This window comes from Sarcophilus harrisii, chromosome 1 (genome assembly GCF_902635505.1).
Source record: "Sarcophilus harrisii chromosome 1, mSarHar1.11, whole genome shotgun sequence".
Taxonomy (NCBI): Eukaryota; Metazoa; Chordata; class Mammalia; order Dasyuromorphia; family Dasyuridae; genus Sarcophilus; species Sarcophilus harrisii.
The window spans coordinates 344,591,299-344,614,743 of NC_045426.1; the positions used below are offsets into that span (position 1 = coordinate 344,591,299).

Here is a 23,445-nt window from a genome sequence, read left to right on the forward strand (position 1 = left end):
TGTCCATGTCCTTTTATAATGTTTCCATAGATAGATTATCCGGTATGCTGGCAACTTTTCCCATTTTATTGTGATGTTGATATCAGTTGTACAGAGACAAGACATGACATGAATGTAATGAAGAAGAGAGAATCTTTTTTTCCTCTTTTGGAGAGAAAGGGCTAACAGGATTAAACAAGTTGAAGGTAGTTGATGATCCAGGAGTAGATGGAGAGGCCTGTTTTCATTTGTTCAGGAAGTGATTTACTGCAAGAGTAAATACCACACTGGTAGAATTGAGACTAGAATCCTGCATTTTTGATGTTTCATCTGTTACCTTAAACGTATTTCAAGGCAGGTATAGGTATGATATGCTCTTGATTCTCTGTGCCTATGTGAGCAGTTAGCCTTCAGTGCTTTGTAAACCTGGGTGGGGATTGAGTCCTGGAATTTTTTGTTAGAAAAGACCTCTTATGATTTTTGTTGCAGACTGAAGTGCTACAAAATCTTCTGGGGTACCTGGCCTTGGATAGCCACCGGCGTACTCTCCTCTTACAGGTAACTGCTGTTAATTCTCCTTTCCATCCTTTTAAGAAAGCTCTTCAGGAGACATATGGCCCATGATCCACAGAGACAATTAATTCTTCTGAGGCAAGTCATTTGTCTGAGAGTGGTCAAGTTTACTAGCATAGGAGCACAGAGGGAAGAGGAAGACAATTTGTGCACATCAGCCCATTGGAACAAAGCTATTACTTCTTGTCCAGCTGCTGGCTGCCATTTCAGCTTCTCTCCTTCATATTTATTCTCTTATATTTCTAATGACCAAAGCTGAGAATGTCCTTTCTTTCCAGTCTGATATTGAGAGAGAGAATGAGGGAGTGTGTGTGTGTGTGTGTGTGTGTGTGTGTGTGTGTGTGTGTGTGTGTGTTTTTACATGAGACTGTATCCTATGAGAGGAACAAAAGGATGGTTGGGTAACATCTTACACCTGATTTGCTGCCTGTGTGGACCAGGTGCTGAAGGACCTCTTAGAGACCTGGGGCAGCAGCAGTGTTGTCAAACATTCTCCTGTGGAGCAGCAGTTTTATGTCAGCAAAGCCATCCTGATCTGCTTGTCCCACCTGAAGGAGTCAGAGATAGAGCACATCAGGGAAGGTGAGGGAGCAGGGCTGGCTACAGTCTTCATCTAGCATATGAGTGATGGTTGGGGGGAAAAATTCCAGCTGAAATGAAAAAGGGGACAGCTGGCTTTTTCTGTTTGTGGGCATCAGGGGAGATATATGGAAATATGGAGTCCAGCTGCTTAGTTCTCTTTTGGTTCTGTCCTGCTTTCTTTCCAGAGCTGCTGACCTCCATGATGGGAGGTGTGCAGTGCCATATTGAGAGTAGTTTGCCCCAAGTCCGACACCTGGGAATGATTGTAGCAGAGACTATCAGTTCCCGAATACACTCTGAGGGGCCCCATCTGAAATTCCAGGTGAGAGGGATGAGGGCAGCCCTTCATTCTTAGGGGTTTTTATTTCAACATAATGTAATATTATTACATAATTACATAATGTAATTGTTTATTTTACTGTGTATTCTAGCCCAGCTGTAAATTGAATGTCAGCCAAGGACCCCAATACTTCTAACTCCCAAACTTTTGCTTTTTTTGCTGTATCATAACCCTTCCTAGGATTACTTCTCTTCATGTTGGCACTTTTCTTCTCTCAGCATGGAAGAAACAGTGTCATTGTCAGAGATCATTGAGTGCCTGTGGATTTATTTTTTCTATTTGTGACTTGTTATGGTTCAGCCAGTCAGTGGAGAATGGGTGGGAAATGAGGGAGCAAAACTGCCTAACTCCTCTTTAAGTGTATAGTGATTGGTGGGTGATGCCCCTGAACATGGGCCTGGATTTGTGTTCCACATCAGAACTCCTGAGACTCCAGGGCCTATTTAGTCAACAACATCAAGGGACCTCTCCTTAGTTCAAATATTTAGTGGCCTTACAACTAAGAATTGTTCCATAGTACATAGGGAATTCACCATAATGTGATCAGTAGGGTCAGCATCAGGAGATGGCATTATAAATGAGAGCAAGCTATGATAAGGCCTTTTCCTAAAGGCTAATAAACCCAAAGGAAAGAACTACCCTAGACTTTGTTTTGGCTTCCCTTATTCTTGGGATGGTTCGCCACCAAGAATATTGTACGTATAGCTTTGTTGGATGAAGTCACCTCAACCCAACCCAGAAGATTACTGGACCTGGAGTAAAGAAGACTTGAGTTCAAATCCAGCCTCAGAAACATATCAGCTCTATGACCTTGGGCAGGTCCACTTTATCTCTGCCACAATTTCCTTATTTGTAAGATGAGGAGAGTAATAGCACTTATACCTCTCAGAGTTGTTTTAGGGATAAAAGGAAATAATGTTTATAAAGCGCTATGTAAATATTGGCTGCTAATATTGTTATTATTATTATTATTATTATAGTATGAAGAAAATAAATTGACCAGAGAATTATTGTCTTTGGTGAATTTGAAGCCTGCTGATGCTAGCTCTCCAGCTTCTGGGTAATGCATTTCTCTGCCCTTTTGTTTCATGTATGTGCTGTAGTTAACACATCATCCTATTTTTTTTTTTATTACATTTTTATTTTAATACACATTCCTTTATGAATCATGTTGGGTGTCCTATTTGGGTTTTTGTTTTTTGTTTGTTTGTTTTTGCTGAGCAACACTTTTGTTTGTTTTTGTTTGTTTTTGCTGGGGTGACACTTGTCCAGGGTCACACAGGAAGGAAATGTTAAGTGTCTGAGGTCAGATTTGAACTCAGGTCCTCCTGACTTCAGGGCTTGTGCTCTATCCACTGTAACACTTACCTGCCCCGCTCTATTTGTTTTTGAAAATGATTTGTCTTTGTAATAGTGTTTTCATCATGGGCATTGAATGTGGGAGTGTGGAATAAATAGGAAGTGAGATCCTTTCTCTTAGGGAGCGAGATCTGCACTAGATTCATGGCAGATCTGTTTTTCTTTCTTTTTTTTTGGTCCACATGGATTCACAAAGCTTCCCCGCTGTGCCAGCATCTGTCATACAACCATCAAGTCTAAGCCCAGAGGGCAAAGCACACCGAGAAGAAGAGAAAGACAAGGGGTCTGCCTCGGATCTAGACAGGTAAGGCCTTTGTGTCATTGCTGGGGCACATAGGGCATAATGGACTCCACTTAGTGATGGGCTCTGTGAGAGTCATATATTGGGGGAGGGCTGAGCGCCTTGGGATGCGATGGTGAAAACAGTGTGGAGGGCATTCTCCGCGCAGTGCAGTGTTCCTTGCCTCTGTCCATTGGCTGCGAGTTGATATAAAGGACGTGGCTTCCAGAGCACTTGTTGATTTCTCCCTTGATTTTTCTATGTCACCAGTGATGATGAATTTGTCCCCTACGACATGTCACGGGACAAAGAGTTGAAGAGCACCAAGGCTCCAGTGTACATCCGGGATTGCCTGGAAGGTTGGAGATTTCTGTGGGCTCACTTGTTCATTGGGGACAGGTGTCCAGCCTATAGCAGCTGTTCTCCTTAGGCTCTCTCTGATGCTGCCTTTGAGAGACCTTGAGAAGATCTGTTCAGAGTGGATGCAGAGTGTCCTGCTTTGCTTTACTTTAGAGCTCTTATTTCTCTGATGGTCAGGCAAAGCTCCCCATATATAGGGTTTTCTTTCTCCATCTTCTGTATCTGTGCCCCAGCCACTCCATAGTTTTATTTTTCTTACTGCCTACTTAGTTCGGTTTGACCTTCTGTGTCCCTGGTGTGTGGGTTCTGTGTAAGACTAATTTCTCCCTTCCCTTCCCTAGCACTAACATGGAGTATCTGGGTTGGTATTGAGCCTTTGCGTTCCAAGTAATTAGCTCCTTCATAAACTTTGCTGCTCCTAGGGCCTTCCCTAGTTTGAGGGAACTGCTTTGTGTCCCTGAGCAGTGAGCCCCTTCCTGTGCTTAGCTGGGACCATGCTCCCGGATGCATGGAAAGGAAGCCAGTTCCATAGCTTGCTTTTACCGACTCTTATGGGTCAACTGAGAGCACTGTGTCTCAGCAGTGGTGTTCTGGTCTGATGCAGCACTGACAACCTCAGAGGATGTGGAGCGCTGGGAAGTGACGCTGCAGGTTCTAGAGAGCTTGATCAAAAGGAGCCCAGCTGCAACAAAAGAGGTAGGGCTGTCCTAGAGACGGTGACCCTCCTGCTTGAGGCGAGGGACATTTAGATTTCCTGGTGTGGATTATGGGCTCACAGGGAAGAAAGCACAAATCAGTATTTTTGAAGTCCCATTTCAGCACAGTGATACAAAGAAGGTAGAAGTCTGTGAAGTGAGCTTGCAACAGGGAAATTTGGATGTGACTTTTGTTTTGTCACATTCAGTTTCAGGTTCTCTGCCATGGACCCTGTGCCCTTTCTTCACCAGCCCTTTGAAGAATAGACCATAGAAGCAGCAGCACATGAGCAGCCTGGCTTGGGGGTCTAGTAGAACATACCCCCATCACTTCACTGAAGGGCAGGGAAGAAAAAGCAGCTAGCGTTCAAGTTTTATTCTTTTGCAGACTTTTTTTCTCCTTTGGCTAAAGGTAGACAGTGTAAAGATTGGTAAGGCATCTAGAATCTAAACTGTCATATCCAGAGACTTCACCTCAACAAGGTGAAGGGCTCAGCTGTTTTCATTGGCCCAAGAGAAAGAAAATAAAGGATCTCCCAGAGTAGACAGTGGGAAATTCTAATGTCTTTGTGTTCTCTGAGCAGGTGAGTAAAGAGTTAGCCAAGGTACTGCTCCATCTGGAGGAGAAGACCTCTATGGAGGGATTTGAAATGCTGCGTCAACGAGCGCTGGTGGCTGTCACTGTCACAGACCCAATACAGGTAAGTGCCCACAATGGATAATATAATGTTAGAATCTTGGTGGTAAACACAACAGAGGAAAGCAGCAAGTGTCAAGTTTGGGGCATTTTATATATATATATCATCCCTTTTAGAAGATATTCTAGAATTTTCTAGGAATAGAACTCATTGGCAATCCATCCCTTTAAGGAGATATTCTAAAATTTTCTAGGAAGAGAACTCATTGGCATACAGTTTTCAGATCATATTTTCTTCCCTTTTTAGAAATTTGGGATACTACAAGAGCTAAGTAGATATCTTAATGTAAGTTGAAGGGTATTCTACCTTTATGCATAGATTGTGCAAGAACAAACTTCTGGGTTTCATTGACTATAGATAGACTTGCACTGCTTAATAAAACTTACAGTCTGTAATAAAAATCTTTATTCTTTTTGTATAAAAATATTGGGGATAGTGTTTCTAATCTTTTGCCCTATTTCTTTTTTAAATAAAATTTTATTGATGTACTTTTAAAAATATCACATAATTTTTCTCAAGTATTCTTCCTGTTCCCACAAGAGCTATCCCATGTAACAATATTTTTTAAAGGCATAAAGGAAGAAAAAGAACAGGAAGATAATTAGTATAAATGATGAGTATATCAGAAAAAAAAATCTGAAAATATGTGTAGTGTACCATATCCCACATACCTCCCTTCCATCTCTTCTGAGGGATGGGGTGGGTTACACTTGGAAATGTCTTTTCATATCTTTTTGAATAATGTTTATTCTTTTAATTTTGCAATATTCACTTAATATTTTTGTGGTTATTCTTTCCACTTTATTGTAATCATTGTGTATAACATCTTCTTAGTTTTGTTTGCCTTGTTCTGCATCAGTTCATGTAGATCTTTCCATAATTTTCTGTATTTATCACATCATTTTTTATAGCACAGTAGTGTTCCATTATATTCATGTATCACAATTTCTTTAGCCATTCCCCCCAACTGATGGGTATTTACTTTGTTTCCAATTCTTTCCTGTCACAAAAATTGCTGTTTTAAGTATTTTGAAGTTTATGAGGATTTTCTGAATATTGGTGATCTCCTCAGGGTATAAACCTAGTAGTAGAATCTTTGTATCAAGGGTATGGACATTGTAGATTATATTTGCAAAATTACAAATTATTTTCTATGATTGTGTGAATTCACAAATGTACTAGTATGCTCATCTTACTTTCTTTACTTACTTTACCCCCTTTCCCCATTCCTCACATCCATACATTAATTGTTTATATATCTTGGATACCAAACCTTTAACAGAGAACTTTGTGCAAAGATTTTTTTCCCATATGACTACTTCCTGAGAAGGGCTGTTTCTAACCAGACTAGGAACAAGTTAATGTTCCTGCAGATGTAAAATATGATATAAGCATATCCAGAGCTTTGTTAATTAGCAGAGGGTGCCTGAAATTTCTTTGGGTTGTACAAAGTGCTGGATTTGGTTTCTCTTTCTTGCTATCTGTAGGTTGCACAATATCTGACTTCCCAGTTCTATGCCATGAATTATAGCCTTCGGCAACGGATGGACATCTTGGATGTAAGTGGTACCTGGGCTTCTTTGTGTTCTCCTTACCACCTCCATGAAGCATGAAAGTAGTATGTGGGAGCAGCAAATAAACAACATAGATGAGGCAGGTATTAGAATATCTCTTTTGAATTCATTGGAGGACCAAATGGTAGATGTTGTTAAGAGTCCAAGTGGGCAGGGATCTTCCATGAAGACTTTTATAATTGAAATGGAAAAAACTCTCTGAAGGTTTTGCAGATACTGATTGAAAAATGAAAGAGGATTTGAAGAGTGGAAGAAGTGAATAATTTTAGATTAGATAGTAAATTTAGATAGTAATTTCTCTTCAGAGAAAGAGGAAATGGGGCATCCAGTAATGTAAGTCTGTTAGTTCCCCAGGATTCCCTTAGATTTGGAAACAGTAAGGGGAAAATGGGAAGGAACAGATAAATGAGTTTGGTAGTAATGTTAAGATAGCATGAAAAAAAAATTTTATTTTCTGCATCTTCTCCCTTTTTTCTCCTAAGAATAAAACAGAATAGGATCACACTAATGGATCTAGAGTTAAAGTATTGTGTTCACACCAATATATGGCCTCTCCAAGTACACATTTCTGGAGAAGAGATATTCTATCTTATATGTAGCTTGTTTGGGTCACTTTGCATCCTTGATTAATTTTTTTTTCTTTACTAAAGTTTTTTATTTTTCAAAACATATGCCCTTGAACATTAGCCCTTGAAAAACCTTATGTTCCAACTTCTTCCTCTTTCCCTATCCCCTTTCCTAGATGGCAAGTAGTCCAGTATATATTAAACATGGTAGAAACATAAAATGTTAATTTTTATAGATGAATCTTCCCCTTTGGGTCTGGGCATGGGTGCTTTTGGATTTGGTACTTGCTTTTCACTAAAGTTAAAATGAACAATCAATTTCTGGGGTGCTCCCTTTCTTCTTAGGTGTTGGTTCTTGCAGCTCAGGAACTCTCAAGCCCTAAGAGCCTAGAGGAAGCCAAGATCCTTGGTCCTTCCAGGCCTGATATCCAGCTCTTGCCTGCACCACAGACCCCCAGTCTCAACAAAGTTCCTTCTGAGGATTGGAGGAAAATTGTGGAAGAGAGGATCAAAAACAAGACACGGCGATTTGGCAAGGTACAGCCAAGACCTGGGAATGGAGAAGAGGGTGTGTGTGTGTGTGTTTGTGTGTGTGCGTGTGAATGTGCGTGGGCTTGTATGTGCAAGTGTGTGTATGGGTGTGTATGAGGAGCAGGAAAGGTAAATGTGGAGGTAACATGGCTCTGATGATTTAGAATGTTACAAACCAAGCAATATAATGTAGCATTTGGGGACAGCCATGCTTAAATTTTTTATTTTTAATTTTTAAAATTTCCATCTTTATCTCAGTAACTTAGCTCCTTCCCTTAATTAGGCTTAGGCTGTTGTCATAAGATCTCTCTTGGTGAAGCATAAGCCCCTGGGATAGGAGGTAGGGATGGAAAGGATTCTTTCTGTCCTATGTAGCTCTGTTTATTGTCCATACTTTGTCTTTGACACCATTTCCATTATTTGTGTCCTGGTCCTGCTCCACAGTGGGTTGAATACAGAAGCATCTGTGGAATGGACATAGGTAGAGCAAATATTGTGGGAAGCAGAGCTTCAGTGCAGAGCCAGCCTTGGAATACCAGCCTTCTGTGTGGCAAGGGTCTGGGAGGGAGGGAATGGGAGGAACTGCCATTTAATTCTCGTTCTTTATGGCAGGGTCCTTCCAGAACCGACACAGCAAATGGACCCAACAAGTTTAATTCTGTGGTTGGTTATTTCTTCTTTCCTCTCATTGAACGTTTTGACAGGTGAGTGGGTTTCCTAGATGCTTGTGTATTGGGGGTGCCACAAAAGGCACACTGTTGAATTCAATAGATTCACCGTATGTATATCATTAAGCACCTAATGTCTGTAAGGCCATGATTCAGAAGTGAAAGACAAATTGTGGAGGCTTGCTGGTTAGGTCCCAAGGCAAGATTAGTATTGACTCATCTCCAGTCCTGATTGAGAGGTTACTTGTATGTTAATGATAGTACTTTGTGTTTTTCAAAGGACTTCACATCTTTATCTCATTGATCCTCATAATTATTCTCTGGATATATCTTAGTTTGACAGATGAAGAAACAGACTGAGAGAGGAAGCAGAATGACTTCCAGCAGTCACTCTTGGTTAGTGACCAGAATCCAGTCTGTCTCTTGACTCAGAGGGCCAGCAGCCTGCCACGCTGGATGAAGTGGTGGGTCTGGAGTTGTCAGGAGGACTTGGGCTTGGTTCCCTCCTTTTACAAATGCTGCTTCCTCTCTGATCTTCAATTCCCTCATCTGGAAAATTAGAATAATACCTGTATAATTTGCCTCATAGGACAGAGACTCAAATGAGATGATATATTTGTAGTACTTTTAAATGCTGGTTATTATTTCTACTCTGCTGTGCTTCCTTGATTTTTATCTAGCTATATTGAAATATAATTAGATGCTATATCATCTAATACAAAATACTGCCTTCTATAGGCTCTTAAAAGAATACTTGGGAGGCCAAGAATATACAAAGAAATCACTTTTGATGCAGGTTAGATGCTGGTGTGAACACTAGAAAAATAGATTGGGGTATCCATAGAGAGTACAGGATGGTGGAGAAAAGACTGAACTTTTCTTGAAGGGTGTTCCCTTTGTTGGTCCTTAGAGAAGTATGTGAGGAATTAGGTCACCCCAGGGCCTCATCATTTTGTCCCCTTTCCAGTTGTTCATCCCTAAAAGACAGAAATTGGGTAGCTGTGAGTCTCTTTGCTTCAGAGGGAGTGGGGATGGGTTCTGATGTGATGTAGGGGCTTCAGCCTTGGAGCAGCTTTTCATTTTTTTTTTGCTTCTTATGATGGAGGAGGCAGGCTTTAAGGGATTTTGCTGGAGGAGTTCCCAAGAAAAGCCAGTTGCTTCTCCTTGAATGGATCTAGAAGGGAATGGACCTGTTATTTGAAATCCAAATTTGGCCAGACACGAGAACTCACTCAGTTCTATATTGCAGGCCTCTTGTGACTTTTGACCTTTTGGGAGATGATTCTTTGGTCCTGGGAAGACTAGTTCACACTGTGGGAATCCTGATGTATTTTGCCATTAATACCACAGTAAGTACAGAGGAAGATATGCAATCTAGACCTGTTTTTTGTGATGCTTAGAGCTTTTGCCTTTGTAAGATGAACTGGGGAAATGGAATTATAAATCCTGATTGGTGGATGGCTTGAGGTTTCAACTACCTAAAGAATAGAATTCTGTTTGAAATCTGACTAAAAATGGGCTTAGGATGCCTTAATAAATAGTCTGTCAGAGGAAGGACCTTAAAAATAATTTAATTTTTTTATTTTACCAAGAAGAAATCTAAAATCCAGGGACAACAAGGACCTTGCAAGAGATTAGTCTGATCCCTTGAACTGGGCCAGGAGTGACCTCAGTCTTAATTCTTGAGTTAATGGTCACTTGATTCTGAGTTCAGAGAAGGAAGTAAAGGTTAACATTAAGCTCATATAGTGGGATTGTGTAATTCTGGAGCCTTTATAAACCATTAATGAATGAATCCAGGGAACTGAATCAAAAACCAGCTGTAGACCTTTCTATAGAGGTCACACTTAATGTTTACCTTTTGCATCCCAATTCCTTGGGGTGGTACACATCCTAACAGCTGTGGTCTGTGTTTCTAGGCAGCTGTGCCAATGGGAAAGACGCTGTTGGAGTTTGTGTGGGCACTTCGTTTTCATACAGATGCGTGAGTGTACCTTCTGGTGGATATCTTCCCATCTTCAAAGAATTTTTATGGGCACCTGAGACAAAATGAATTGTTGGTGAGGGAGAATAATTTTGCAGGGATCAGTTTGGAGTTTGAATAAGCTGCTTAAATATCATATCGTAATCTTCCATAAGAGAGAAGTATGCAATTAAGTCTTCAAAGGGATTGAATTAGATGAGGAACAGTTTCATTTGGACAATTCTAGAGGCGTGAAATATAGCCATTACTGGTTTCTTTGGAAGTCCATGTAAAGACTTTTACATGGTAACCTGCTGGTCCCTTTTGGGGCCGGTAACTTTCTTTACTATATAGAGTGTAGAAAAGTATAGAAGCCTGTTTCCAGCCTAATGATAGTAGAGTTTTTGGGTTTTTGTTTGGGTTTTTTCTGCTGAGGCAATTGGGATTAAGTGACTTGCCCAGGGACTTAATTGGGATTAAGTGACACAGCTAGGAAGAGTTAAGTGTCTGAGGCCAGATTTGAACTCAGGTCCTCCTGACTTCAGGGCTGGTGCTCTATCCATTGTGCCACCTAGCTACCCCAGAATAGAGCTGTTAGAATCAGCCTTACTGATCAGTAAGAAAGGTCTCTGTTTAGTAGAATCTACAATTCTGAAGGGCCTTCTTGTGTACCAGCCACTTTAGAATAGTGATAGTTTTTATTTGCTAGGAACTTGATTTCTGCTGCAGAAACCTGACAAAGTTAAAGGCAGCAAATATAGGAGGACTAGAAATTTGAATCTGACTCGACTCATCTATTTATCATTGTATGGTAGGTATGTGCGTCAAGGCCTTCTGTACTCCATCTCCTCCGTACTCTGGAGTGTACCTGCAGAGCGCCTTCTTGGAGATCTGACAGATGAGCTCCTAGAAACCAGGTCGTGGCTGGCAGGTAAGCCTCCCGGTGGTGACGGAACCCTGCCTGGCGTAGAAAGAAGGTGACTGTGTGAGGGATTCTTTATTGGACAACACCCAAAATGGCCTGTGGATCAGGGTAGCTGACAAGAGTGCAGCAGGCGTGAACTGCCAGCGGGAGGAAAAGACTGACCTTGAATTCAGTGATTTGGTGATAATAGAAATAACTCAAATTTATATAGTACTTAATAATTTATAAAGCTTATTTTCCTCACACCATTTATATGTGGTAATTAGTCTGAATGTTAATATCCCCATTTTACACTTAAGGAAAGTGAGTCTTTGAGAGAAGTGACTTGTTTATGGTCATCCAGGAGAAAGCACTTTTCTTGAGCCTGGGCACCTAACTTTTACATTTTCCCATTCTTCTGTCAATCATGTTGTCATGGTCTAGTTCACACAGCATTCCTAGCCACATTCCAAATACATGTGGTTAGTGCGAGGTAATAGTAACTACTCTACTACCGGCTTGTATTGAATACAGATTTCAAAGAAACAGGAAGTTCTGATTTCCTCACTATTGCTGCTGTTTAGGGATTTTGTGAGTGAATGTTCAGAGTTACTTCACAGGATCATGGGAAGATAGAAATAAAGACTTACCTTGGACTAGTACATTCTGCTCATGTGGTGCCTGTAAGAGGGAGGACCAGCAACAGGAACCTGAAATGACACATTGCTGACTTTGGAGAGGAATTCTGGGTGGGTCCATGGGGTTTCCTTCCAGAGCAGCAGGACATGGCTGCCTGTCACCACAGGGAGTTTGTTTCCAAAATCTACTCATTGGCTGTAGTAGGCCAATCTTTTTAAATCTGTATTTCCCTAGGAAATTCAGTGATTTAAATTGCTTAATCACCTTAAAAAGTTAATTCAGAATATATGATCTATGAAGAATGAATTTTCACATCAATACCCCCAAACTTCACAGCTCTCAGTTCTAATGCATATAAATGGTATGCCATTATGATACTTTTTGCCCTCTTGGTGCTTTTATTTTAGCAAAAAAAACCCCAAAAAACAAACCTAAGGATGTTTAATTAATTAATTAATTAATTAATTAGGGCTTGAGAATTATTAGCTCATTTTAGATGGCTCAACTGAAATCTGGGGCTAGCATGCAAAGAACCCTGGTAGCTGATTTCCCATGTGTCTTCTGCCTCATTGAAAGGAGACTGAGTACATCCTCCATGGATTTTCTTAACATAGACAGACCTCCTGTTCCTTCCTCCTCTGTCAGTCTCAGATGGCCATGTCTGTGGAAGAAGTGTTCTAGTCGCTGAATCTATTGTTACCTTTGTACATTGACTTCCCTTGATTTAATGCGACCCTTTCCCTACATTGATTTAATTTGTTCTCATAAAATTTGTTCTTTGCAAATGACAGGCTTCCTGCCAAAGTTCTGGGGAGGGAATTCCCCTCTTAATTCTTGGCAGTTATGGAGCTACAGAGTGACTAGGAAGCATTAAGGGAGGTGGTGGGAAGACTTGACTATTCAATTCATGGCTTTTTTGGTGCTGCCTTCCTTCCTCTGGAGTGCCCAGAGTTGTGGCAATAAGTTTGCCAACAGCATGTTAGGCTAAGCCTTCTCCAGGAGCAGTTCCATTTGGTCTGGTGGTGTGGAAAGGGCACGGATTTCATTCAGAAGATTGGTCTTCAGGCCTTGGCTGACACTAACTCATTGTGCCTTGGTTTTCTCGGCTGCAAAATGGAGATAGTTATCTAGATAGTTCATATTATTTTAGGAAAAGTGCTTTGTAATTCTTAGAGCACTAGAAAAGCACGAGTAGTTATTGCCATTATGAAAGGAGATGGGAACATCAAAGGGACATTAAGCCACTTTGTAGTTTCATTGAGTACTCTGGTCCTGTTCTTTTGCTTCGCCCTCAGGGTAGCACTGAGTTGGGATCAGAAGGCTGGAGGTAGACTTGCAAAAATAATCCCATTCCCCAGCATGAGTTCTGGCTGGGCAGGACTTGAGGTTGTGTTGGAAGCATATGGCCTGTGCGTACAGGATTTCCTTGTGGCCTCCCTGCTGTTCCAGTCTCTCCCCACTTGGACATCCTGAGTGCATCCTGGTTTTTTACTTTGCCAAACTCATTAAAATCCCCTGAAATAATAGCTGCCAGCAAAGATTCCCATGCATAGTCAAGAGTTTAAAAGATAAGTGGCTTTTGTGGTGAGGAATTAAGATTCTAATTTTTATCCTAGACTTTCCCTGGGAAGGTCTCCAAATGGTATTCCTCATCCATACAAGAGAACAACAGATAGTACCATCATCTATTTAAATATCTCAATAAATATTTAAAGTGCCTACCTATTGTTTACAAAGTCTGAGATGACTTAAGTAAGGTGCCAGGTCTCCTGAGGTGGGTAGAAGATCTCCAAAGAAAGCTCTCATGGAACCCCCCCTCCCCAGCATTGGCACTGATTTAATGTCCTGAGCCTTCCACGTGCCAGTGGCTGAGATGGCAGAGTTCCTCTTCAAGGAAAGGTACAAGCCTACACTTGACCTGGAATTAGGAAGACCCGAGTTAAAATCCAGCCTCAGATACTTGTTAGCAGTGTGATCCAGTTAGCCTTTATCTCAGTTTCTTCAATTGTAAAATGGGGATAATAGCACCTACCTCTCTCAGGATTGTGGAGGGGAAAATGAGATGTTTGTAAAGCTCTTTGAAAACCTTAAAGTGCATATGACCATTATTTACTACTTTCCATATAGTGTGTAACTTGGTAAATGTTGGCTAATTCTTCCCCCAGACCAGAGCAAGCAGAACTGATTGTCGGGTAAAATTCAGGCTACTTGGTTTAGTTTATGCCTCTCTTGACTGCTTTAATCTCTAATTAAGACTGACTAAATGATAAAGTTGGCTTATGGAAATTGATAAAGCCTGCTCAATAGTTCCACTCAGAGGAATCTTTCTTCCATTGAATAGCCCCTTGACTGCTTAGGAGACTCATAGCTGGAGCCCTCTCCCTAACAAACATTTGCTAGAATTATCATGTCCTTTCCCTGCCCTAGTTATCTTGACTATGATGGCAGGTAGTTTTAAGTTCCTCTTTAGTAAGAAGTTATAAATCCTTTTTTCAAAGGTGATTCTCAATCCAGAGAGACATGATTACCTGTGCTCCTCTCTCTCTCCTCCCACCCCTGCCAAGATGCTCTTTATTTAGGAGTCTTGAGAGAGTCAACACAGGGTTTACTCAGGAAGAATACATTTAACTACTAAAGTGGAACTTAAAAAAATCAAAGTGGAAGTGGGGTTATCTGGGCTTCCCCCCCCCACCCCCCTCTGGGTAATCATCCTAGTGTTATCATAGAATTCAACTTCCAGGCTCACTAGGTAGACAGTTTGCCCTAATTTCATTGGTTTTCAAATTAGAATATTTTGTCTTTGAATGTGTAAGATGATGGATGGAGCCTGGCAGGGACTTAGGCCTTTTCATTTTAAGACAAAGTATTGTGAACATGTGATTTTGTTTCTTTTACAGTTGTAGCAGAGAATGACCCAGATGAAGACTGTAGGAAGCTGGCCATGCAGGCACTCCTACTGATGGAAAAGCTAAAAGACAAACTCCAAATAGTTGGTTCTTAGTCAATCCAGTTGCCCTTAACCTGGCCCTACAGGTGACCTGAAAGGATTTTTGGGCCATCACCTGGCTGGCAAAGAGGAAGGCAGGGAGAAACAGGGGCCTGGCCTGACATCTGGGCTTTGTAGTGGCAGCCAACTCTGTGAAATATTGATATCCGGTACTGAGTGTACAGATGCAGGAAAACGCAGTAGAGTTGCTGTCTTCCTCCCCTCCCCCCTGCACACTGAATATGCTATTTTTAGCCTGGTGTGTTTTGAGTCTTCAGCTAAAAATACAGCAAACCCTGTATAGCCACTGCCTCTGTACTGAAACCGCAGGAGCAGAGAACTGGTCACTGATGGCTATGGAAGGAGTCGCCTACATGCCAGAAGCAGCAGCCAGCTCCAAGATTTCTCATTCAATTGTTTCTTGATTCATTGAATCTTGTTAAGAGTGAAAGATGTGGTGTGGTCATAAAGCTAAAAAAGGTCTTACCTCCTGTGAAATTTCTTCACATTAACATCCCCCTCTGCCCCCCATCAACCACCAGTTGTAAGAGGAACTGAAGGGGAAGGAAAGGAATGGAGAAGCAGGATGATTCACTAATAATATGTAGCATTAGTTCTCTGCTTGAAGAGAACTTCTCCGAGATTGGGCCCGAGGACAGTGCCCCCATAGCATAGACTGTGAGCTCTGACCCTGACGCTGCTCTTCTTTTTCCCAGAGGCATAACTATAGGACAGAATATAAAGGTCGTCCTCTCTGTCCACCCTAGCCACAGCAAAGTTCCCCGGTCTTGAAAGGGGTACAGGCCTAGGCTTCAAGGATTGGCCCAGGCTGGTTTCCCTGATGTAGTCTCTGCGGCACACCCATGGGACAAGCTTTGCTCAAACTAGATTTGTTGAGGTGACCAATTTGCTGGGCTAGTTTCATTCCACTGCACATTTGCCAATTTATAGCACACTCAAGTGAGCCAATAAGGAGAACATATAAGCCTTGTAATGACTCTGAGAAGAGAGAAAGGGCAAGGACCGTTATAGCCAGAACTAGAATAGAGAGGAGGGGGAAAATGCAGTTCTTGAGGGACTCCTGGGTCTCAACACCCTCATAGGGAAACCTGGTATTAGACCTGCTTCTTAAAGAAGCTAAGCACAGTCTTGACAAAAGGTTCTTTAGACACAGCTGAATTCATTCTCCACGAGATTGCTTTGTGTCGAACAATTGGAAAGGAATTCAGCGCTAAGGAAACACCAATGTAGGAAGTAGCACTAAGGGCCAGTCATTCCTCCTGTTGGAGCACAGAGCCCCAGGCCTGCCATCTTCCCCCCAATATAAGGAAAACCCATTGGAAGCCACCAGCATCATCAGCTTTAGCTCTGCCTTGTCCTTACATTAATGTTACTGATACAGAACTGGCTTTGAAGTCAGAAAGAGATGGATTCAAGTCCTCAGACACAATGATTGTGGGAATCTCAGGCACATAATCTAACCACTAGTGATCTAAGCCAAAGCTGTCAGTCCTGCCAGCAGAGGGCCCAGCCTAGCCAGAACTGGATGAAAATGGGGCTGGAAATGTTTAACAAGATGAAAATGTATCTGTCAATAAAAAGTTATTTTAAAAAAAGATGAAAATGTAACACCACCGTGATGTTATTAAATGTTTTTTCCAAGTCAATACGTAGCCTATAGGGATCTGTTTCTATTTGAATTTGACACCACTTCTCCAGGCAGCTCTTTAGATATAAAGGAAGGGGCTACCCTATATTAGATTGTTTGCTCCCTTGAGAGTATATTGGATGAAGTCATTAAGTCCAGTCCCCAATTTTTTTTGTTAGAGTTGCTTTGCACTTTTCACCCCCATCCCTGTTTAAATTCTAAAAAAGACAGTATCATTCTGTTCCTTGGATTTTGGATACCTTCCTTTCATCCTAATGGCTTCTATGCTACCCAAAATTAATAGGATAAAAACAATTAAGGCGTAAAGATAAAAACAACTTTTAAAATATAAAATCGTAATTTTTTACAATGTGGAAATTTTAAAATAAAACCACCACCATGACCAGCAAAGTCTGCCTTCCCTTCAGGCATCTCCACCCTTGAAGTTTCCCACTTCTTGCTGCAAATCTGGGTGCTTAAACCAACAATTTGGGTCTTTTTCCCTCCCATCAGCAATGAGTGGCTTTTCCAGCTGTAGGAGTACACAGATAAAGCAAGTCAATGATGTGATATGATTTAACTGCTAACTGCTGTGTATGTGGGCAGTTAGGAATCATCTTCTACCTCCTCTATCACTTCCTCATCTACTTCCTTGCCATCTTCTACACTATTATGGCGAATTCGCTCAGGCATGATGCGACTCAGTGGGATTCCCAGTCCTCGATGTACTGCATCCATGGTCCGTTGATTCACATAGTAGGTCAGATTTGCAGATGGAAGCCTCTTCCGGATCTCCTCAAGGTATTTATAGGCCTATGTCAAAAATAGCTAGTTATTTGCCTTCACCAAAACTACAACACCATACCTACAACAACTAATGTAGGTATAATTATATATACTTTGACTATGCTCCATGTGTATCATGCTAATATGAGCTACAGAGCCTGGAAAACTATTTATTGTAGTAGATTTGGGAAAAAATTCAATCTTTACTGAAGAGGGCCAGAATAGTTTCAATATTTGTAAATTGATGGAAAAACCATAGTTATACCTAGAAGTCAATGCAGAATTGTTCCTCAGCTTTTGTCAAGAGTCTGGTGTCGTCAGCAAGTTATAAGTGACATGCATTAATATTTCAGACTCAATGATTGATGCAAAAATTTGCATCATCATCCTAAATCTGGTTTTGGCTAGTTCCCTGTACTACCAGATTATGAAGGGTCCTAATACCTGGATCTTATTCTATAGAATATAGAGAACCACTGAAGATTAAAAAAAAAAAAACCCAAAACATTTTTTGATAATAGTTTTAATATATCAAAGGACTCCAAAGAATACTTCCAAGTGAATATCCTGCGTTGTAAAATTCCCAGTGTTTGTTAATCCAATAAGGATTAAAATAATATAAAGGAGTAATTGTGATTGATGTACATGTAATCTCACACTCTGGTATGTTTCCATTTTTTAAGAGAAAGGATGGATGTGTGCTTTATAAATTAACATCATATTCAATGTTTTTAAACCGGGTTTTGTTGCCATTTGAAATTGTTTTCATTTACACAGATGTAGTAATTATATGGTTATACTAGTTTAGTTTCATTCTTTATCATTTCATAAAGTGAATTCATGTATATTTCATTTATTATGACATATAGTTCTTTAGTTTTTACGTGCCATTTTATTTAGTTATTACCCAATTAGGTCTATAGCATGTCTCCAATTTTTTTATTTTACAGAGTATTGCTATGAATATTTTAATTTACATAGGTCTTATTAATAATTTCCTCAAGATATAAACTTAATAGTAAGATAACTGGGTCAAAATTTTCTCACGCAATTTTATCTCTTGTTTTCATAGATTCACCAATAGTGGAAAAAGTAGAAAAAGTGCCTGTTTTCTTTTATCTCTATCAGCAACAATTTTTACAATCTTTGCCAATTTGATGGGTTTGAAGTGTTATCTCAGAGCTATCTTAATTTTCATTTCTCTGATTGTGGGCTATTTTGAGCACTTATTTTGAAAAAATATCCTGATGTTAGTCTATTAACAAATGGCTCATTATATATATATATATATATATATATATATATATATATATATATATGGTGAATCATCTTCTTTTCTACTTACACTTTATTCAATTTTAATTTATTATTTTTTAAAAATAGTATTTTATGTTTCCAAACACATGTAATGATAGTTTTTAACATCCATTTTCATACAACTTTCAAATTTTTCTTTCTCTGTTATTTCCCCCTTCCCTGATATAGGTTAAATATGGAGAATTCTTTAAAACATTTTTCCATATTTGTCATGTGCAAGAAAAATCAGATCAAAAGGAAAAAATTTGCGAGAAAGAAAAAAAAAGCAAACAACAAAAAGGTGAAAACACTATGTTTCAATCCACATTCAGTCTCCATAGTTTTTCCTCTGGATGTGTATAGCATAGATGCTATCTATGGAATTGCCTTGAATCACTGAATTGTTGAGAAGAGCAAATGGCTCATAAACTTAAGATTTGTTTCAATTTATTGAAGATCTTTCATTTCAATTTCATTGATTTTTTTCCCCCAGCTATTTAGTCAAGTCTGTACTTTATTCTGGCTACATTTATTTGTGCAAAAGCTTTTTGATATTACATAACCATTTTTTATTTAGTCATATTCTCTCTATTGTTTCTGATTATAAATCCATCCATCCCTTATCACAACCATGAGATGTTATTATAACATTTTCCTATGCTTTTTTTTTTTTAAGAATATGACTATGTTAAATTTATTTTTCCATTTGGAATTTATTGTGAAAACTGCTGTTCTAAAACTGTTTTTGCTATAGCCACTTAGTTTTCCCAGCAGTTATTGCTAAAATAGAGTTCTTTCTCTGGCACTTTGTGATTTGGGTGATCAAAGATTAGAGTGCTAAGTCTTAACTTCTATGGTTTGCTTACTTAATTTCTTTCACTGAGCAACTTTTCTTATTTCTTATTCATTACTAGAAAGTATTGATAATTACTGGTTTATTCTAGGATTTGAAATCATGTAATGCCAAATCTCCATTATTCTTGAGTTTTGTTTTTTAATTATTTTGATATTTTGTTTCTTGTGAATTTTTTTTTTACTGAGGCCAAGAACTGTTTTGTTTTTGCGTTTCTATCCCAGCACTTAGCATAATGTCTTGCATATATTAAATGCCTAATAAATGCTTATTGATAAACTGATTTGGAAAACCAGAGTAATAGAAGAATATTCATAAGAATATTGGGATATAGCAAATTGAGATCAATTTCAACTCCTATAGTCGTGGCCATTGAAGCCAGCAAATTCCTTATATAACCTTACTAATTCAACACTTACCATTTGGTATTCCTCCATTTGTAAGTAATGTTCAACAAGGAATCCATAGACATCCCCTATTCGGATAGTAATATCCAGATCTGGCTCTTCTAGGAGAAGCTCACATTGCTTAACTGCTTCTTTTGGGTCTTCTGTGTAAGTCCTGGTGAGAGGAAAGTCATTCTGAACTCCACATTCTTTTTTTTTTTTTTTTTTTAATTATTATTTAATAGCCTTTTATTTACAGGATATATACATGGGTAACTTTACAGCATTAACAATTGCCAAACCTCTTGTTCCAATTTTTCACCTCTTACCCCCCCACCCCCTCCCCTAGATGGCAGGATGACCAGTAGATGTTAAATATATTAAAATATAAATTAGATACACAATAAGTATACATGACCAAAACGTTATTTTGCTGTACAAAAAGAATCAGACTCTGAAATATTGTACAATTAGCTTGTGAAGGAAATCAAAAATGCAGGTGTGCATAAATATAGGGATTGGGAATTCAATGTAATGGTTTTTAGTCATCCCCCAGAGTTCTTTTTCTGGGCATAGCTAGTTCAGTTCATTACTGCTCCATTAGAAATGATTTGGTTGATCTCGTTGCTGAGGATGGCCTGGTCCATCAGAACTGGTCATCATATAGTATTGTTGTTGAAGTATATAATGATCTCCTGGTCCTGCTCATTTCACTCAGCATCAGTTCGTGTAAGTCTCTCCAGGTCTTTCTGAAATTATCCTGTTGGTCATTTCTTACAGAACAGTAATATTCCATAATTTTCATATACCACAATTTATTCAACCATTCATTCAGTTTCCAGTTTTTAGCCACTACAAAAAGGGCTGCCACAAACATTCGTGCACATACAGGTCCCTTTCCCTTCTTTATAATCTCTTTGGGATATAATCCCAGTAGTAACACTGCTGGATCAAAGGGTATGCACAGTTTGATAACTTTTTGAGCATAGTTCCAAACTACTCTCCAAAATGGTTGTATTCTGAACTCCACATTCTTGATAAAGTAGTTAAAGGGTCCCAAATTCCTCTCTTGATTTCATTTGTAAAGCATGCAAAATCTTACCAGGTGATTGTCCCTTAAAGCAGGGGTCCTCAAACTATGGCCCTCGGGCCAGATGCAGCAGCTGAGGACGTTTATCCCCCTCACCCAGGGCTATGAAGTTTCTTTATTTAAAGGCCCACAAAACAAAGTTTTTTGTTTTTACTATAGTCTGGCCCTCCAACAGACTAAGGGACAGTGAACTGGCCCTCTATTTAAAAAGTTTGAGGACCCCTGCCTTAAAGAGTAACTTTTAGGGCCTGAAACTATTGTAGCACTCCCTCACAGGTAGTCGTTATTTTCCTTACAAAAATAAAGATGATGAGATGGATTTTTAAAGAAACCAATATTAATGTGCTTATGCTTTCCCTTAAAATATTCAGTTTGGAAAACTTGCCACCACACTGCAATTCTTCAAAAAATTCCTGGCAATCATTTTTGAGAGATGCTTTCAGAGCCATTTTACAAGCCCAATACTCTAGTCCAATCTTGCTTTGACCAAAACTCAAACACTTACTAGTTGTGTGACCCTGGGCAAGTCACTTATTCCTTGTTTGCTTCAGTTGCTTCATCTGTCAAATGGAGTTAATATGATAGCACCTACCTCTCAGGATGGTTTTGAGGATCAAATGAGATGATGATAAAAGCACTAAGCACAGGGTCTAGCACACAGTAGGTGCCATACTTATCAAATTTGTCCCCCCAAATCAAATCTATTTTGAAAGGACAAAGATTTATCATCAAAGAGGATACATAAAAGAATGTACCCCCTGCTTTGAAAGTGATTACCATTAATACTTTGAGCAATGGCAACACTATTGGAATAAGGTGTATATGGCTTTGAAAAATAAATTATTCAGCAGAAAGATATTAAAAACTCTAGTGCTCTCTGTTGTTTTTGGTAGAGGAGATCTCAGGGGTTGTTCTTTGTGCCAACATTCACTGGATCCCCATTATACATGACAAATAGCTAGCATCTGCTTGAAGACTTCCAAGGAGAGAAGACTTACTGTGTCTTGAGGCAGTCCATTCCACTTTTGGATAGTTTTATTAACTAGGAAGTTTCATGTTTTTTAAAACAAATCTAAATTTGTAACTTCCATTACTACTCCTGGTTTGGCACTCAGGGTCTAAAAAGAACCAATTTATTTTTTTCTGTAATTCTAAAACATAACAATAAGATTTACCTTCGGGCTTGGATGAATCTTTTCACGAGAGTCATCTTACTTTGTAACTGTGCTAGCTTGGTCTCTTGCTCCATGGGACTCTTTGCTTTGGCCTTTGAAAGGCACTTGTAGGCTTCAGTCAGTGCTCCATGGGCTTTGTCATAATTTTGATATTCATCAATCTCCACCTGCATAGATAAAACCAACCAAGAATGAATGTGTGAGGTTTGACCTCCCATATTCCCACGTACCTGCCAAAATGAAAAGAGAATATGTACTTGGGCACAGGCATCATAAAAACCAGCCAAAAGGTCCAAGGCCCTCCCTTTGGTGTAGAAGCTGATGATGTTCTTCATAATCTCTGGCTCTTTGCGCCAGTCCAGAGATTGTAAGTAGTTGGCAGCCATGATATAAATTTCCTTTTGCCTAGAGACGCCCGCAAAAAACACAATTTTCTCAGTGTCCCCAGACTTCAGCAAAGCTCTCATGGCCTGGAGAGAGATAAGATATGAGAGGCCAACATTAACACAATGGGGCTAGGAAATAAATTGAAAAGGAAATTCTCTAGCTGTATTAAATTCAACAAAGAAAATCTCAAAAACTGTAGGGTTATTTGTTTTTGCCTATGTAGGGGAGACCTCAATATTCTGTACTTAGAGTGAAATGCTTCATTATTCTTTGACATATCCTGGTTAAAAAAAAACCTCATAATTTCTCACTGATCTTGCAGGAGTTCATTTGATAAACAAATACAGAGAAGCTCTTCACTACTGCTTGCAGAGATAATACACAATCATTTCCTCATCACCTAGCCTGTGTGCCATGTGCAAGAGACAGAGAAAGAAGAAGTGAAACATCCTGCTCCCAGGAACTTTACCTCTATCAAGGGAAGTAGATGGGAACAGAATTATTGCAAAGTGGAGGATGGAGTGAGAGGGTCTAAAAAGGTTTTGTGAAGAAAGTGGGACACTTGAGCTGAGTTTGAAGGAAGTGAGCAATTTTATGAGACCCAGTAGAGGAAGGAAGGTATTGTATTCCAGTTGTGAGGGACAAACCAGTGCTGAGACACAAAGATGCACAATAGAGGGTTAGAACTAAGAAATAAAAAGACCAATTTGAGTGGACCAGAGTATGGGAGTGATGTAATAGTGGGAAAGAAAGAGTGGTGCCAGATTCTGATGTTCTTCAAAAGCCACACAGAGGAGTTTGTATTTTTTCATAGCAGCAATAGGAACCACGAGAGTTTGTTTAGTTGCGATGTACCATGATCAGATCTGTGCTGAAGAAAAACACTTTGATAACTGTGTAAAGGATAGACTGGACTGCAGGAAGACAATATAGGGGAGTAAATCTAGGCAAGAGGTGATATGAATTTGAACTAAGGTGATAAGGAAAAAAAAAGTTGCAGGCAAATCAATATTTTCTTCTTTATGTGCAAGAGATGCTCTGTGCTTATTTTCAGTAATCATTCGGACATATGAAAGCCATTTAGTACCTAGTAATTAAACTCATCAGCCCTTTCAATACCCTGTGAT

General features: G+C 39.6%; 2 protein-coding genes across 7 annotated transcripts in view; one reads left to right on the forward strand and one right to left on the reverse strand.

The window, feature by feature from the left end:
* Window positions 1–15,225, forward strand: part of TELO2 (telomere maintenance 2) — a 34,152-nt gene extending 18,927 nt beyond the window's left edge. For all 4 annotated transcript variants that reach the window (XM_003761995.4, XM_012543279.3, XM_031945788.1 and 1 more), the window contains exons 7-21: window positions 469–537; window positions 993–1,134; window positions 1,320–1,456; window positions 2,455–2,534; window positions 3,030–3,137; window positions 3,384–3,472; window positions 4,078–4,169; window positions 4,753–4,869; window positions 6,354–6,425; window positions 7,352–7,543; window positions 8,150–8,241; window positions 9,455–9,554; window positions 10,125–10,189; window positions 10,984–11,099; window positions 14,609–15,225. In XM_003761995.4, coding sequence (XP_003762043.1) covers window positions 469–537; window positions 993–1,134; window positions 1,320–1,456; window positions 2,455–2,534; window positions 3,030–3,137; window positions 3,384–3,472; window positions 4,078–4,169; window positions 4,753–4,869; window positions 6,354–6,425; window positions 7,352–7,543; window positions 8,150–8,241; window positions 9,455–9,554; window positions 10,125–10,189; window positions 10,984–11,099; window positions 14,609–14,712 — 1,575 coding nt within the window. In that variant the 3' untranslated portion in view covers window positions 14,713–15,225. The remainder of the gene's footprint in view (window positions 1–468; window positions 538–992; window positions 1,135–1,319; window positions 1,457–2,454; window positions 2,535–3,029; window positions 3,138–3,383; window positions 3,473–4,077; window positions 4,170–4,752; window positions 4,870–6,353; window positions 6,426–7,351; window positions 7,544–8,149; window positions 8,242–9,454; window positions 9,555–10,124; window positions 10,190–10,983; window positions 11,100–14,608) is intronic.
* Window positions 15,226–16,668: 1,443 nt separating this feature from the next.
* Window positions 16,669–23,445, reverse strand: part of IFT140 (intraflagellar transport 140) — a 198,496-nt gene continuing 191,719 nt past the window's right edge. For all 3 annotated transcript variants that reach the window (XM_031945786.1, XM_031945784.1, XM_031945785.1), the window contains 4 exons: window positions 22,189–22,401; window positions 21,932–22,098; window positions 19,700–19,841; window positions 16,669–17,158 (listed from right to left, as the gene is read on the reverse strand). In XM_031945786.1, coding sequence (XP_031801646.1) covers window positions 16,952–17,158; window positions 19,700–19,841; window positions 21,932–22,098; window positions 22,189–22,401 — 729 coding nt within the window. In that variant the 3' untranslated portion in view covers window positions 16,669–16,951. The remainder of the gene's footprint in view (window positions 17,159–19,699; window positions 19,842–21,931; window positions 22,099–22,188; window positions 22,402–23,445) is intronic.